The 17,424-nt window shown below is 38.2% G+C and overlaps 4 protein-coding genes across 5 annotated transcripts in view; 3 read left to right on the forward strand and 1 right to left on the reverse strand.

The window, feature by feature from the left end:
• Positions 1-103: 103 nt before the first annotated feature.
• msrb2 (methionine sulfoxide reductase B2) lies at positions 104-2,448 on the forward strand. The gene is made up of 5 exons (XM_005803315.3): positions 104-409; positions 801-898; positions 1,630-1,706; positions 1,790-1,937; positions 2,040-2,448. Exons 1-5 carry the CDS (start codon positions 292-294, stop codon positions 2,169-2,171), a joined length of 573 nt encoding a protein of 190 aa, XP_005803372.1. The 5' UTR covers positions 104-291; the 3' UTR covers positions 2,172-2,448.
• A 190-nt stretch (positions 2,449-2,638) lies between these two features.
• Positions 2,639-6,390, forward strand: LOC102228453 (complement component C8 gamma chain). Its single transcript, XM_005803316.2, has 7 exons — positions 2,639-2,998; positions 4,077-4,216; positions 4,568-4,638; positions 4,713-4,820; positions 4,912-5,016; positions 5,186-5,221; positions 6,261-6,390. The coding sequence occupies exons 1-7, from the start codon at positions 2,816-2,818 to the stop codon at positions 6,278-6,280; spliced, it is 663 nt and encodes a 220-aa protein (XP_005803373.1). The 5' UTR covers positions 2,639-2,815; the 3' UTR covers positions 6,281-6,390.
• Positions 6,391-7,331: 941 nt separating this feature from the next.
• Positions 7,332-8,862, forward strand: LOC102228717 (lipocalin-like). The gene is made up of 6 exons (XM_005803317.2): positions 7,332-7,498; positions 7,696-7,835; positions 7,913-7,992; positions 8,070-8,183; positions 8,274-8,375; positions 8,489-8,862. Exons 1-6 carry the CDS (start codon positions 7,403-7,405, stop codon positions 8,527-8,529), a joined length of 573 nt encoding a protein of 190 aa, XP_005803374.1. The 5' UTR covers positions 7,332-7,402; the 3' UTR covers positions 8,530-8,862.
• Positions 8,863-10,450: 1,588 nt separating this feature from the next.
• Positions 10,451-17,424, reverse strand: part of cntnap2 (contactin associated protein like 2) — a 298,543-nt gene continuing 291,569 nt past the window's right edge. For both annotated transcript variants that reach the window (XM_023326735.1, XM_023326734.1), the window contains exons 24-26: positions 15,198-15,461; positions 14,319-14,390; positions 10,451-13,410 (exon numbers count right to left, since the gene is read on the reverse strand). In XM_023326735.1, the coding sequence (XP_023182503.1) occupies positions 13,211-13,410; positions 14,319-14,390; positions 15,198-15,461 (536 nt within the window). In that variant the 3' untranslated portion in view covers positions 10,451-13,210. The remainder of the gene's footprint in view (positions 13,411-14,318; positions 14,391-15,197; positions 15,462-17,424) is intronic.

The raw sequence follows: 17,424 nt of genomic DNA on the forward strand, positions 1-17,424 counted from the left end.
TTTTATTAATACATAAACTTCCTTCCCACTGAAGAGTTTTCTTATCAGAAAGCAGCAGCTCACTCACGACAGGTTCTTTTTTTTTTTTTTGCACAATCCCCTGCAATAAAAGCGGGTAAAGTGAGTCCAGATTGGCCCATTCAGGTGAAGGTTTGATTTTTGACCTGGAAGACCAGCGTGAACTCGCTGCAGCATGAAAGATCCCGCCGTAACGGGAGCGCTCGGCTCCACTGATAATCCGCGCTGCACTTGACTCCGGACCGACACACACTCGACACCGCCGGGGGAAACATGTCGCGTTTTGTCGCTCGCCTCCTCGTTGCGGTTTCTCAACAACGCGCGGCGGTCAGATCAGCGGTGATGCCGCGGAGGATCCCTCAGTTCATCCGCTGTTTCTCCATATCTCCAGGTAATATAGAGCAAAGTTGATTTGTCCTGCATTAGTTTGCTCTTTGTCCCGACCTTTGCCTGCTCTTCCTCTGCAGGTCTTATGTCCCGGATACAGGATATTGGGGCTTTCCATGCTTTAAATAAATTTTCTTTGAAGTGCAATGCAATAAAAGAGAATGTGTGATCCAACTTGTGATAAAGTTAATTTGTGCAAATGCTTTTTAAAGTAATTTAAAATTCCACCCTGGCATCATAAGTATTCATTTTGTTGAAAATTATACAGTAAACCTTTCCTTTGTGATGCGTTTCCAAATAAGGTCATGAATTTCACTTCGTGCAAAATGAACCAGAACGTCATAACTCATAATTGATCTTATATTTAGATATATAAAGACTGCTTCTCTGCGCAGGCCTCAAGTCTCTCACACGTTACAACAAGACTACAGACTGGCAAAAGAAACTGACACCAGAGCAATACTTCGTCACAAGAGAGAAAGGAACTGAAGAGGTGAGTCAAAGAAAAGAATAGTGAATTTTCCCAAAATGTAGATAGAAAAGAGCCAAGCAAATCTGTGCAACTGGAACATGATCTATGAATCGGGCACTGACTTCATGCTATCTCATGAAAAACAAGACATGAACTTTGCTCACTACTATAACGATAACCTGTTTTAGTTTCAGTCAAACTACTTCCTCTATGTTATGATTTACACATGGGGTTCCCAAATCACCTTAACAAATTTCAGGCTTTCTTAGTACTGCCATGTCAAACATTTTAACTCATTATGACTGGATTTTTTTAGGATGTTGTTTTATGTCATATTTAAACAGAACAAAACAAAGAAAGAAAGAAAACTTCTTTTCTACTGTATTGGCCCTGCTTTCAGTTTTCATTCATTCAAGTTTGGACATTTGAAAAAATATCAGTGCACTGCACACTAGTGTTGAAGATGTGTAATGTGTATTGTTTTGCAAATTTGCACATTCTTTACAAAAAAGACAGCTTTGCTGCAGAGAAAGAAACCCAATCAGTAAGATCATCAGCTTAGGAGAAGCAGCAGGTGAAGCGCTGCGCTACTTCTACTTATGACGTCAGACCAACTACAGAGCTCAGAGTGCTTATTAGCTTGACATTACAGTTCATTAGTTTGAATTTATCCTGTAAATAAACCTCCTCAAGACTCTTATTTTTGGAGTATCACATGATAAAATAATTTGTGTGTGTGTGTGTGTGCTTAGCCCTTTAGTGGAATCTACTTGAACCATTTTGAAATGGGAATGTACCACTGTGTTTGCTGTGATGTTCCACTCTTCAGGTAAGCATTAAAAAGCAATCTACATCTGCCAAAAGGTGCCCGTTAAATGTGTATTTCTTATGATTTTCTTCTTGTTTTTGTAGTTCAGAGGCTAAGTATGACTCAGGGACAGGCTGGCCAGCATTCAAAGAGGCTCATGGGACATGGGAGCGAGACGAGAGCCATGCCTCCATTGTTCGTCGCCCTGACAACAGTCTGGGTAGTGCTGGTACAGAGGTCCTCTGTAAAAATGTGAGTTATTTTCTAATATATCTGAAAGCTTAGTTTGCTTAGTGCCGCTTAGTCACACAATATCTTTAGATATATATTGACTAATGCATATTTGTCATACAGTGTGATGCCCACCTTGGCCATGTGTTTGAAGACGGACCAGACCCGACGGGGCAACGGTTCTGTATAAACAGCGCAGCCCTCAAATTCAAACCCAGAGAAAATGGTGTAGCTGACACAGAAGAGCAGAAGTGATGGACTTGCTTCAGTTTTGATTGTAGCATTTACCCAGAACTAGTGGGCTACATTGTATACCAGAAATGGATCGGTTGATAAAGTAAAAAAATAAAAAGGGCTACACTCTTAAAAAAAAAAAAACATGCAGCATGTACCGTTTGAGTCATTGCAAGTGTGTTTTTACTAATGTTTGTTGAGTGCATTAAGTTTATTTTAAACTGTAATCTGAAGGAAATTACTCATTTTTGTCATTTATGTACTTATTAATGTATTATTGCCATAAAGATGTATCTCAGTTACATTTTGATGTTGGACGTTTTCTTTCCTAAAATATGTTTTAAAAAGTTGTTGCTGCCCCCTGTTGTTAGAAAAACCCAGCACGGTACTCAAAAATGGCTTCATCTGTACCAGAAAGCCAAATCAATGTTTAACTGGGAGGGGCCATCCTCATTTGCACAATGTGTGTTACCCTACTGTGTCTATATTTTCTTAGAGTTTGAGTAAAACAGATAAGGGATAGCAGACAACAGAGACGGAGGTGCAAAGGGAGTCCAGCACAAAGATAAGAAGAGAATTTTGTACACTAAGAGAATTAGGACTAAGAGAAGCACAGTGATCTGACAAGAAAATAGAGTCGTAAAGCCGTGATTGTCAGTGACACGATGAGCGGAGGATGTAGATGTGTACTTGCAGCAGTGGTGCTGTTGTGCCTTTGTCTCTTGGTTTCCACAGAGGCTGTGGGAGGAGCCAAGAGTCGACCAAAACCTCAAAGACGACCACCGAAGAAACCAAAGGTCGAGCCCATTGACTCAACCCCACCAACTCAGAATATAGACATCCAGCAAGTAAGAGACTGGGAGTAAAATTCAAAGTACAGTCCAAGCTTATCCATGTTAACAAACTGGGACTACATGGAAATGTATAGATTTTTGTCAGACATTGTGCTAAAATTACTAGATTTTTTAGTAAAATATATGTCCAACTATATTGTTATCAGATGTACCAGTTATCTGTGCCATAAGTTTGTAATTTTTAAATTGTATTTGGATAGTTATTTCATTCGAATTAGATCTTACATGCTGATCACAACCATTGACAAATAACTTTTCAGGCTTTGATCTTTGCACACTGATCGTGATTCTCGTTCAGTCCTGTTTTCAGTTCTTTTGCAAAACCATGCCACAAGGGTAGTCACAAAAAAGGAAGATAAAATAGGTGAAGATCACCAGAAATCAGTGGTTTTTACTTCCTCAAAAAGACTATTATAAAACATTTTGTCTGTAAGATGTTCTGTGGAGTTTTGTTAAAAATCGTAAAACACCTTAAAAAGAATTATGGAATGTGTAGGACTTTTTCAATACATCTTCTCCAAAGAAGTAATTTCAGCTTCACTCATATTTTGGATATGTTTTAGCTTTTCTAAAGATTATTCTGGGTGTTGTCTCTTGGGGCATGATTGTGAAACTCTTATCAGTACTGTTGACGCAATAGAGGGATTTTTCAGGTAAATAGAGGCGGAGTATGGACAAAGAAGGTAGAACACAACATTTGAAACGAATCTGTGCTTTTTGTTTGTATTGGACACGTTCTGGTGGTTGCAAATCACTAGAAATTAAATCGGGCTACTCAATTACAGAAACAAAACAAAAGAAACGTTACTTTTAGTTACAAAAAATGACACAACACTTTTTAAAGTTTCAGTCGCTGTAATGGTGTTCTACGGATGTATGATGTTCCTCAAATATGTGCTGTTGGCTCACTTGTCTTCTACCTTAACACCAGCAGCTACTACAGAGATCAAGCTGGTCAAATATTACAAAATAAATGTTCCTCCTAAAGTGTTCGCCAAGAATAACACTGTGCTTGTGCAGTGGGCAACTTTTATGTTTTCTTTCTCTGTGTAATGTAACATTTGTGTTACAGATTACAGGGAAATGGTATCTCCTTAATACGGCCTCCAAGTGTTCTTACCTGATAAAACATGGAACAAAGGTGGAGCCAACTGTTATGACCCTTACAGGTCCCTCCGACCAAACTCTGTCAGTTAGCACTAAAACAAGACAGTAAGTATTCATGTAATTACTCACAGTTCACATATATTCTCAGAATTTGTCTGAGCAAGGACATTTCTGACACTGAAATTGGTTTGTGTGCCCACAAAAACAAAACAGGGAGATTAGGAGTAATAAAATCCATAAGCTTTCCTTTGGCATTTTTAAAGCTTTGGATGAAACTGACTCAGCAATAAACTGAAAAAAAAATTTGTTTGTGTGAAATACTTTGTTTTGATGTCAAGGCAGTAAATCCCTTCCTAGCAGAAGAATGGAGTTTGATGTAATATCTGTCACATAATGGAGCAATAAAAAATAATCACGCAATCTCCTCTCTTTTTTTCCCCCCTTTTTTCTTCTCAGTAATCATCAATGTTGGGAGATATTGCAGGAATACCATCTAACTTCCACCCCAGGGAAGCTAACACTAAAAGGTCAGTTCTTCTTTCCGTGGTTTTCCATAACATGTAGCAGCTTTACGCGCGCTGATTCTTGCTATTCTCACCAGGAACACGTCCTGAACTCAACACCGACATTGTGATTGGAGAAACAGACTACACCACCTACGCAGTCTTGTACTATCAGAAACTCGGGAAGGTCACAGTAAAACTCTATAGTAGGTTCATCTATGCATCTATGTGTATTTCGGACTGATTTACGGTAACACGGGAAAGATGTACTTGGAAGTGCTTGTTGATGTCTTACAGGCAGGTCTGTGGATGACCTATCTGAGCCAATGTTGACTAAGTTTGAACAGCTCGCTGACAAACATGGCATGGGTCTTGCCTACCTCTTCCCCTTCCCCACCTACAGTAAGTACATCTACATGGTGACAAACGAAAATACAGCATGTTTTAATGTAAAACTAATGCGCTGTATGCATGTTAGAGCAGCATTTAATTATGCAAATTAGGACAAAATGTTTATGTGTACAATATTTTATATGTCTTATGGATGTCAAAAACTTTTCTTATTTTTCAGGTCACTGTGGTGAAGTGGACCAGGACCACAAAATAAGTAAGATCTATTTATTTTAGTTATATTTTAGTCACAGTTCGGGAACAAGCTGCTCAATGAATAAGAAGAATTATCAATATTTCTTAAAATATAATTTTCTATGCCATGCAGTCATTAAAGTTGAGTGGTGGAGATAACACAATGATGAAAAATGTAGTGAGGATATTACACAATCAATATCATCATCACAATGCACAGCAATGATGTTGAAATTACATATTTTCCTAATATTACTTGAAAAAATGTGATAAGTCATTGTGATAAGGTAATCCAAAGCATACACAACATTTCAGCTTCAGCTTTTCCATTTTCCATTATAACCAGTTCAGTTAATTAGCAATTTCATGTTAGTGAAGCATGAACATGTTTTCTGACGTTTTAAATGATTCCACTAATAATAAAATAATATATCTCTGCAGGAAATATATTAAACATAGTTTGAAGTCACCTACTTTGCCTTAGTGAAAATCTTAAAAACGATTACCTAAACCTTTCAGAGTAATACAGGCCTTGACTTGACATCGTCTTTTTCTGTTGTCTACTTTTACATAACTGCAAGGCTTCAAGTCACTGCATGAGCGACTGAAGGAATGACTGTTTTGTAACTTCCATTACTGCTTAATCAATATCAGTTATTCATAATTCTAGACCTTATAGAAACTCTGTGTGCTTACTGTTGAGAAACATATCATTCTTCTGCCCCAAAGATAAAATCCTTCAATGGTTAATTGATTTTATAAAGTTTTACAAAGCTTTCAATATTTTCTGTTATGTAAAGCTCTTTAAACTTGCTTAAATTAAAGATCTTATTAAGCTCATTTCCTGAGACCATTTAATCTCTGCTTCTACTTATCACCTGGACACAGAGATGGAAATTTGACTAAAACCTCAAAGTCAGTCATGTTGCTCCTGCAGGCTGTGCACATGCTCTGCAGAACTTATGAAACGTTGTAAAGAACAAGTTACCCAACATCCATTTCCTGTTAAAGGGGCATCCGTGTATCCAGTGTAATTTCATGTGTCACTTCTTGTTTTACAGACTGTGTCCCCACATGCTGAAGAGGCGGAGCTCCGACATCCATGCAAGAAAGTTGATTGAACTGAACTTATGAATTCCCTTGGCATGTAATAATTTACTCCTTATTAAAAGCAAAATGAGATGAAGTCAACCGACTGTTTTCAGTTTTGTCAAATCTACATCTCAATCTTTTTGTACTTTTGTACATCATTTGTTTAGTTGCGGTTTCATCAGCCTTCGAGGTCTGTGACTTTATGCAAACTTCTTGGCGTGTCAGTGAGAAACCAGGGATAATAAGGCCCAGGTTGGAATCCCCTAAGGGGATCAGAGGGTTTGGTTTCAATTTGTGGTCTAAAATTTTCTTACCCATTCTCCTCCCTCCACCCTGTGTTTGCGTGTGAGAGTTACATAACCAGCTGATTGTAAGTTGTTGCCTCCTTACAAAAGGGGGTCTGATTCAGCAAATTTCAGCGATTGAAGCCTTGACAGCTAGTCTGCATTTAATGGATAACTGCAGGAAAATAAAGAACAGTCGTTGTTTTAGCTGTTTTTGTCTTTAAATGAACATTCATTCAATTCAGAATATGACTTGAAGTGTAATTTGAAAAAGTAACTCTTGAAATAAGATTAATGATTGCAAATATGTCTAACCACTATATGCAATGCTTTAAACGCAACGTATAAAAGCAAAACAATGACGCTTCCATTGTGGAACCTACTGGGTACTGCTTCACTTTGTGCAGTTTGATCCCGATAATTGGCATCCAGAGCTGACCTCAAAGCAGAACATTTGCAGCTCTGATCTGTTGTTTTCTTGGCTTTTGTGCTCTTACCAAACAGAAGCCATGATAGGTCAGTCATCCTTCAGTATCTCTAAAGAAAAAATAAAAGCACTCCTTGCCTCCCCCCAATTCCTCAGTCCACGTGCCAGTTGTGTAACAGCTGAAATTTGCATACTTTGGGAAAGATCCAGATAGTGTTTTTTTTTTTTTTTTTTTCAATGCTCACGCCAGGGGACAGAGGGGGGGAGTGCTGGGGGGGAGGAGACATGAGGGGAGGTAGGATGCTGCAGTAGGATATAAGAAGACTCACAAGGCTGACTTTCAGTATCCCCGACGCTCCTGACCCCTTGCCTGCGAGAAACGCTCTGAGCTGGAGGAACCATGACGACCACAGGGCTGAGAATGCTGACCGCCCTCACCTGCGTACTGGCTGCATGCGCCAACACAACGCCTGTACCAGACTTCAGCCTGGAGAAGGTGAGAAAAAAAAGACTTATAACCTAATAAAAAAATTTAAACGTGCAAATGTTACAACTGTGCAGGGAAAGATTAAAGAAAATGTTTCTTCTCAGGCATAAATATAAAAATGATGCCATGTATGCACATTTGAAAACACTTACTGTAAGCTGGCTAGAAGAAAAAAATAATATCACCTCTTTCTGTGCTTTATTTAGGTTGCAGGAAAGTGGTACATGGCTGGCTTTGCAACCAATGCGCAGTGGTTTGTGAATCATAAAGACACAATGAAGATGGGTATTGCCATGATGGTGCCCACTGATATAGACGACCTGGATCTCTCTTATGCCACACTGAAGTAAGTGAATAATGCATAGTTTTTGACAGAATGACAAAAACTTGTTCTGGAAGATAACCTTATGGTTCTCTGAGTAGTGCTGATGGGACCTGCTGGAGGATGACTCACCTGGCGAAGAAAACAGACACTCCTGGACGCTTCACCTTCCACAGCCAGGGTGAGTGGTGACCACACAAACAAACGAAGGGCGTCTTCACGGCAATCTAATGCACCCATCTCTTCTGCTCTTCCCAGTCTGGAACAACGACAATGACATGCGCTTTGTTGACGTTGTGTACGACAGCTATGCTGTGGTCCACACCATCAAGACAAAAGACGGAGTTTCAGAGGTTCTCAACAAGCTCTACAGTAGGTTTTAATCATCAACAAGGACTAGACCTGCTGAAAAGTTTTAAATAAGGATTGTATTGAGATGAAATAAAACTGTTGTACTTCTAGGCCGTAGTCCTGAGATCAGTGCTGACCTGCAGCAGAAGTTCACTCAGTTCTCACTGGACACTGGCATCCTTGCTGAAAACATTGTTACTTTCCCACAGAACGGTATGTGATCACCTCAAAACTCATCATCCGTCACCAAATGTACACTAAAACTGATTCAGCGAGTGTGTTTGTGCTCTTTTTGTTCACTGCTGTGTTCATATGTATTATTACAGGTGAGTGCCCTGAGGCCCCAGTAGACCCCAACCCAATTTAAAACGTCCATCTTCATCGCCTCTTTTCTGAAGTCCAGGGTTTTCATCTCAAAGGCATCTTCTCTCCCACCTAACTGTGTCACCTGCTGTGTCACAAAGCTGCACCTCAGACTATAAATGTAGAGCTTTTAATTCTATTTCTCGCTGCATGCCAAAGAGGAGCTGATCCTAGCTCAGTTGGTATTCTTTTTCTATTGTGCATTAACATCAGAGTGGAACAATAAAGTATTCACAGTGGCTTACACATGTCATGTCATGTAGACCAATGAAAAGATTGTTTTGTATTTTCTTTCCTTTTTTAAATAAACAGTTTAAAGTCAATAAAATCATTAAAACAACTTTTTCAGAATATGAAGTATTTCTTTTTTGTCTAAATACACATTCAAATCTGAAAACAAATTCACCCCGTATTGTTTCATGCTGTTCTTTTCTGTCTGATTTAAAAATATATGTAATTTGCAAACATCACTGTGTAGAAGTAATTCGATTTACTAAAATGCCTACATATAACCTAATTGTATATAATAACAACAAATGAAACAAAGCTGAGTATAAAGCTGAGATAATCAGTCGGCTATGTCCTGTTATACAAACAGCTAAAAGAAGAGTTACAGCAAGTTGGTTCAAGTCACACAAAGCACAGGACTCTGTATTTCCCAGACCTGTTGGTGACATCAGGGTCATAATTTAAAAAAAAAAATGTTGAAGCAAAATAAAAACATAAAAAAATATACATTTGAAATGGGGAAGTTGTATCTTTTAAATAGGTAGAAGAGCAGCAAACTAAAAACCAAACACAAACATAATCTGCTGATTTCCTTGTTTGAGCTCTTCTGAAAGACAAAGGTAATTTCTTTACCTGACCAATTGTATTGTTTTAGAAATTTAGAAAATCTATTATGGCAGTATTTTAAGAAGAATCTCAGTTTATTGTTCCTGAACACTATTAAAAAAAACAGTGAATATGCTACTAGTAATAAAATATATATTTTTATTAAAGTATTTATTTTGTCCACAGCTTCTCTATATTTTGCTTCTATGCAACTGAAACTTGACACTAAGTAGTTGCAAAGTTTGCTTATACTTTAAGCCAGCTCTTCTGAAACAGTTACCGAACCCCGCTACTTCAATGGTTTCATACATTTTCTGTCTTCCACTGCCTTGTAAAAAAATTACACATATAATGTTTTGGTCTGCAGACTGTCACTTCTTTTTATGAAAAAACATGCCTTATTGTGTGGGCTTTATTTATATGAATTTCCCTAAAAAATACACATTTGCAACCATTCCATTAATCCAAAAAATGAAAATGGATTTACTGCTTTTTATGTAACTGCAGCTACAAAACGTGCCCACAAGGCGGCAGCCAAGAACTTTTCAGAAAAATACCCACTCATTGCAATACTTCCCATCTGAAAACAAAAGAAACCAGAGTCATGCATATTCTAGAGAGGAAACCAATTAGTGTTCAATAAGGCAGTCATCTGAGCAGTGGTTTACATTTATTGTATTTGGAAATGTAGCTAAAAACTGTTGAGATGAGATTCTGTGTAGGTGTACAGAGATCTTGCTGACTGTCAGCTGTTTCCTCAAGCTCCATATTTTCATATCTGTACATCCTCTGATTTTAAAGCTACCACCCACACATTTCTGTAAAATGTTTGAAGTCATATTTGATGAAAATCTGAAGATGACATGATTTCAGAGCAAGGCGATAGTATTAAACACACGACCAAGTAAACTCTTAATATGTCTGTAAGAGGCTATTTCTGAATTTAATCTTAAATTCTTAATAAAACCACAGCATCATACTCTGCCCAGCCTGAGTGGGCAGAGTAGAGTTCAAACTCTACTCTCAAACATGCACAACACATCATCCAGGGGTGGATAAGCAGTGAGATCAAAGCTTTAAGTAGACAATGATGCGTTGAAAAAAAGATTTTATTGATCAAACACTCTTTATTGTACTCAATAGAACTGAAAGCTGAACAAATGCATTATGGTTTAGTCTGTCAGCACTGATAATCATCGATGTTATGGTTAAACCACAAGAAGAGGGTGTGCGTGCATGTTTATTTGGACTCTGAGTAATACAATTAGAAAAAGGAAAACAGAGACAGAGAAGATTTGTGAGAAGGATGTGATGTTGAAACGGGGAAAAGTTTACTTTGAGGCCTCAGACGAAGGCGAGCTGAGCCCCTCAGCTGCCAATACGTCTCCGATGAAGTGATCTGCGGTTAGCGTACAACCCTGAGGCGATGGGCCGGTATAAAATCATTCACGTGAGTGGGAGCTCTTCAACCAAACTGACACATACAAAAAAAACACAAAACAATAAAAACAAATTGAAATAGAAAATAAAAACACGGTTGGCAGCTTGTTTCAATTGAAACACATGTGACAGGTAAACATCGCTGACAGGACAAAAGAAGCAAAGTTAGAAACAGAACTTTGTTTTGCAGATTGTGTGCGTCTCAGAGGATAGGAGTGGTAGTTTGTAGGCAGCGCATCCATGCAGTTGCTCTTTATATAAATATCTGCACAGCTTTTCCTATAGCAGATAAAAAAGTTAAGCACACAGATGAAATGGATCAATTTGTATGCCAGTGATGATTATGTATTGGATTCGGTTTGCAAATTTATGGCACATTTAGAACAGCCACCAGATGGCATTACTGCTCCTGAGACAGCACAATGTTAGTTCTTCAGCCCACTGTCAAAATAATACAGTCTGCAACTCTGGTCTTATTTACCACAGGACATAATACAAGGCCGTGTGCAGTAGCTGTTTCTGATCTGGGTAGCATGGCTCTTTGCCCAGGGGAATCACTGTGTCAGGGGGCAGAAGAGGTATTTAAAGAAAGTAAATTATAGGTTCTACTCCAATCAAGCTTTCATTTGCCAATTAGAATATGCAGCAGTTCAAACTGGAAAGAGATTAATGCAATCTTGATTCATTTTGTGATACATTTCGCATCTAAACCATCCTGAGTTGAGAGAAACAAAACATTTAGATTTAAATCTGGACTGACTTGATTCTACACTCATATATGATTCTTTAAAACAAACTTCGAGAAATGTAGTTTTTTTCAAAGCACATAAATAGATGCTTGCTCAGGGAGGCGTTCAAGCAAGAATAGCCACCAGGCATGTGACTCTGATCCGGACTGAACTGATGCTTGTATCCGGGCTGACAGCATAAGACTAACAACACCTTTCCCTTTTGATATTATATAGTCAGTTCACAACCTACTTCATTTCATTTCCATCACTCCATTTGGGTGCTTAACTTTCTTATTGTCGCTGACATACTTGATGAGCTGAGAAAAACTGGCTGGAGTTTGTATTTTGTGCGAAACTGAAAAGCACCATCTTACAAAGGAAGCAGAAGAAAACCTGAATAGATTTCATGCAGCATCAGTCAAGTTTTTGTTATGGGTCTAAGTTAAGTAATAGAAGAAAAGGCGATATGGCTCAACACCTTAAAGGCACAGCAGATTCATAAGCCAATTACCATCCTAACTTCAACCCTGGTGGTGTTCGGAGTTTTTATTTTAAATTTATGCTGCTTCAGGCTCCTTTAATGCTCGGAGCTAAGTGCATAAAGAAAAACTGTGAAGCTGCCTCCTCTGGCACTTTGTTTAGCATTTGACCTACACACACTGATACATGCATACGTTAGAAATGGCTCATTTAACATGAAAAAGAATGCAAAGAAAATGTTCAAAGCCAAATAATATTTGCAAACTTTGGAAATAAGACTGAAGTGTTTGGCAAAGAAACAAACTGACCGCTCACGTCCGAATGAGTAAAGGCTCTTGGTTTCACTCATGAACTCAAAGAAAGCTGCCGTGATGATGAGCTAAACCAACGGTGGAAAATCATGATTTGCCATCATGCTCTGAGAAACCCCTCTCTGTGCCGCCGCAGGAGGGGAGCGTCCCATACAATCGAAAGTCATGAGACCTAAACATAAAACTCTGCATTTTACACATATATAATATAATGGACAGATATATTACTGTAATATAGATATGACATTTCTCATTGGCATTTGGACTCTAAATAAATCTTTCTAGGAAAACTGACACAAAATATATTTACAAAGAGACTTTTGGCATTCATGATAAACTATGTTACCAGGTTACAGAATGTGCTCCACTGGACAAATGCGAGTGTTGACAGACTGGTGCGACTACAGCTTGAAAAACAGGAAAAAAAAGAAAAGGATAAAAAAAATGTTTGGCATGTTGATTTGATCATTTCTTATATAAGATTTTTGTTTAAATATAAAATCAAAACCAAACAAGGACTGGCAATAAATCTTTGCTATTACACCACCCAGTAAGTGTAATTACTTGTCATACACAGTATTCAAAGGACTCCTGGAAACTCCCAAGCACGATACAAAGAAGGATAAGCTGGTTAGTATATACATGTATAGTCTTTTACAGCTGTACTCCTCAGGATAAGCGTCCAACTTTTCTTTTTCTATTACTCTGGATATAAAAAAAAGGAACAGAAATTTCCCACAACCCTTATCTTCTCAGGGAGTTTGTTGTCCTTTTGAACAGTCACTCCTCTTTATCGCCAGTGATTGGTCACTTGATTAATCTTCCTCCATCTGTGAGCAACGATGGTCTCGCATTTTGCCTGCTCTGTCTGAGTCCCATCATCAGCCCGTTAAATGAACCACTCCTTCTTTGATTCATCAATAGTTTCTGGGTTGTCAGTGCCGATGATGGCCGTGTCGGCCGACTCTGTGGCTGACTCCCCGCTGCCCTTAGCCTCGTTGGTGTGGTAGGTGCCTTTGTGACGGAACATGTAGCGGATCAGGAACACCAGCGTACACAGGATGGTGAAGATCACCACTGCAATGATCCCTGTGGAAGAAAGAGATATCATGTCAAATCTGCTACTTTGAGTTTTTATTCCCTTCTGCTGCCTCACTTCAAAGTTTTCATTGGTCCGCTGCTTACATTTTCAGTGCCATCCACATTTACTGGCACATAGCAAGCATTAATGCTTAAAATAATTAACCAAACATCAGTTTGGACTCTTTACTTCAGCACATTCTCCACCACATTCCCACATACTCATCCTTTGTTGCAAGCTGGATCCACCTACATTTTTTTCCATCCCAATTACCAAGCACTAGCCTAGTGTCCAGTGGCTAAAACAAAATATGCACTGGTGTCACATCAAATTTATACCCCAGGGAAACAGAAAGTCATAGATTATGAATAAGAAGGTCCCAAAATCTCTAATCAAAATATTAAAGTCAGGTATAGATTTAATTTGTTTTTGTTAAATTTATTTTAAAAATACCATTGACCAGATAATGAAGTGAAAATTCCGTTTATGTTTTAGTTCATGCTACTAAAATAAAAGATTATTTATCTCATGGTTTTACACATTTTTACTGTAGGGTATTATGATTATTGCATGTGAATCATCATGTGGAGACCAAAGATAATTACGCAAAACACAGGAAAGTTATGAACATTGACCCATGTCATTGATCTGACTTAATAAGCATTTTTAACCACAATCTGCCTAAATTAATTTGAAAAAGTTGAAAACTGCTATTTCAAAATGTAAATCCCTTTCATTTACTATATTATTTTATTTCTATTACAAAATGAGACATGACACCCAAAACAAGGCTTCTGACCAGAAATGAGACATTGTTTCCAGATCTTTTTATATCAGGTTGAAACATGACAACTTTTTCTCCGGATATCTTTTAGCACTGTTCATAGACTAAACATAAGTAGTGGTGGTGGCACACCTCCAATGATAGCCGAGTCCCTGTTAACTCCATCAGGAATGACTCGCTCTTCATTTAGGGGAGTCTCTGCATCTGCAGAGAGTTGAGAAGAGGGACAGGAACAAGCATCAACAAAAAAAAGAAAGTGTAAATATAGAAAGTCTAGACTAGCTTGTAAAAGCAAAGGAAAAACAGTAATTTCTCTTTGATTAATGTTATCCTTGATTTCTTGTAAGCTTTATTTCTGAATTTTCTGTGTTCCTTGGTCTTCATGATGCAGTTTATTCACTAATATTCTCTAAAAAAAATATCTGACATGCTGAGAATAAAGAGGTAGACCTTATTTTTGAATTAGGTAACTTCTCAATGAAAGTAGTTCCACTGAAATTTATTTATGGGCATCAGAGTAAATGGGGATGAGTACAAACGTGTGAAACATCTGTCTGTACCCATTTCAAAATCATACATTTTCTTCCTTCTTCACATTTATGCAAGACTTGAGTTGATTTATAACAAATTTCCAGTTGAAACAAATTGAAATGTAGGGTTGAAACTAAACACAAATCGGAAAGAAAATTCTTGCTGGTGTCAGAGAGGTATAAATAAACCTTTCTTTGCAAATCCTTTCAAGAATGCAAGCAATTGTGTCATGTAAGACGATTATCATGGTTTATTTCTAAAGTTCTTACATGATTAAATACATAATTTCAGCTCATGATGTATCTTGATAATGATTTGTATGTTAGGCTTGTAGCATGAAAGGATGTTTTGTTACTTTAATCTCCCCTAATTATAGGATATAATGCTCATGCAGACTCCAGAAGTTGGAATGTCGACCATGAAAAGCTCTTCATATAAGAGAACGTTTACAGGACAGAGCTTTATTTTGGAAGTACCGACCGGTGTTGTCCAGAGGCCAGGGATTCGGTGCAGCCGACATTGGTGGGATGGTGAGAGGTGAAGCCCCGCAGTTAGATTGCACAAGTTTGCCCTGGTAGGACACAGGAGAGGCAGATGCAGGGTGACTGTCAGCCTGGGAGTCTGCGGCTTTTCTCAGAGCAGACTTGAGAGGCGCGACTCCGTTGAACTGCACACGGGATAGGCAGCCAATGAAACCCGGGCTATTGTATCTCTCAATGAGGACGGGGTCTATGGGTCCAGTTTCTATGCAGAGGTAAATAAGGGAGAAGAGCTTGTTAAATTGTCTTAATGCACTCACCACTGTATTACCACTGTATTATCTTATTATATTAAGCAAAATAAATAAGATTCTCTAAGACATAGTTTCGGGTAGCAAACTTCAAACTTGTTGATTCCAAAACAATCCCCTTTGACGCTGAAACATACAATATTTATACATGTGTCAAATGGGGGTTGTAATTTTTAAATTAAATAATTCCTCTGTTGCTGCTGCATGACCTCGGACACACCCAGAAGGAAATGTTTGGACAATCACAGAGAATGTTATAACCTCAGGATGACTAACAGGACTCCTCCATGTGCAACCATGCTCGTCGTTAATGAATCCTGTTATGTTGGATGATGGGATTCTGAGTATCTGGACATGGTTGATAATATAATTCTAACTCTATTTCATTTTGATGAGTCTAATCCAAGCTTGTGTGTGCACTACTGATTGTGTTGCCAGAAATAGTCGTTTTTTTATTCCTCTTGTGCCTGGATCTACGGACTGAGGCATATTAGGCATTAATTTTCATACCACACACATGGTTTCTCTGTATTTCATCTTTCCTCTGTGTGCCTGCACAACAGCTATGCATTTTGATTTTGATACACACAGATTAATATGAATAATGCATTTTTTATGGTGAGCCACAAAAACAAAAAAATATATAATATAATCCAAATAAAATACACTGAAGTATGACCAAATGTGGAAAAAGTTGAACAGGTTTGGGAATGTGCATGAGGTGCACAGAGACACACACACACACACACAAGAGAAGAGCAGCAGGTGCCTAACAGCATGACAGTGGACAGATTTACTGATACCAGCCATCTTTTGAGTGCAGAACATGCTTCTCTTCTGTATGCTTGAACATGTGCTGATCACTGCGGGGCCCTGTTTGTGAATACTAATACGCTTCTCTGCCGGGCGATTGCAACTGGGCTGCTTCGCAAACAATGATATTTTCAATACACACAGGAAACTACCGGAAAGTGTAATTCAGAAAGCAAACAAAGGAGGTGGCAGATTTTATAATGCACTGTATACAAAGGGAGGGACAGGGGATCAACTCTAATCTTACATTTTATGAGCTGAACTTGCAAAGAGGCTCAGTTTGAAAAGCTTAGACACAGTAGATATGGCAAAAGTGAATTAAATAGAAACCTACAATTACTAATGCAAGTAGGAAAAAAACTTCTACAGAAAAAAGGATTGAATTATAACCTTTCAGAACCTTCTTGGCTGGCAGAAAGTCGAAAATGATAAAGTCTCATAAATTGCTGACTGTTAAATGTAGCAATTGAGGCTACATAATTGTATTTATCAAAATATCCTTAGTCTCAAATTAAATGCAGCACTTTCTGATTAGTCTGAAATCTGTCAATGAAAATAGATTTCTATAATCCTAGAAATAGATTTAATCTCAGATTCATAATTTTGAGAATTATATCAATATAGAGGATACAGTCATGAACAGAATCCTCAGATATCTTAGTAATAAAAAAAACATACACATTTTGATGCAATGATAAGTTGCCTTCGGACTGGTGGTCACCTCTCAATGACCCAGACTGGGTGTCACACAATTTCTTCCGTCAGTGGACACAAAAATGGTCTCTCCAGGAAAAGCAGCTGCTGTTTTTATCTGGTACATGTTGGAGGTTCTGCTCCTCAGAACTCAAGTAATTCTTGCTAGAGAAACTAGATTGGATCTCTACTCCAGGTGTACACCAATGGAAAACGGAAAAAAGCCTGCTAAAACTTTAAAGATAAAACGATAAAACAATTATGCAACCAAATCCAAAAACAAGGGGATAAAGTGTGTCTTTGATTCCAGTCAGATTCTTTCATTGTTGCTACTTCTGTGCCACTCTTTGTCCATCTGGACTCTAGATTTATCCAGATCCCCTTCATATGACTCAGCATTAAGAGGTTGAC

The sequence above is a fragment of the Xiphophorus maculatus genome, chromosome 21 (assembly GCF_002775205.1).
Source record: "Xiphophorus maculatus strain JP 163 A chromosome 21, X_maculatus-5.0-male, whole genome shotgun sequence".
Classification (NCBI taxonomy): domain Eukaryota; kingdom Metazoa; phylum Chordata; class Actinopteri; order Cyprinodontiformes; family Poeciliidae; genus Xiphophorus; species Xiphophorus maculatus.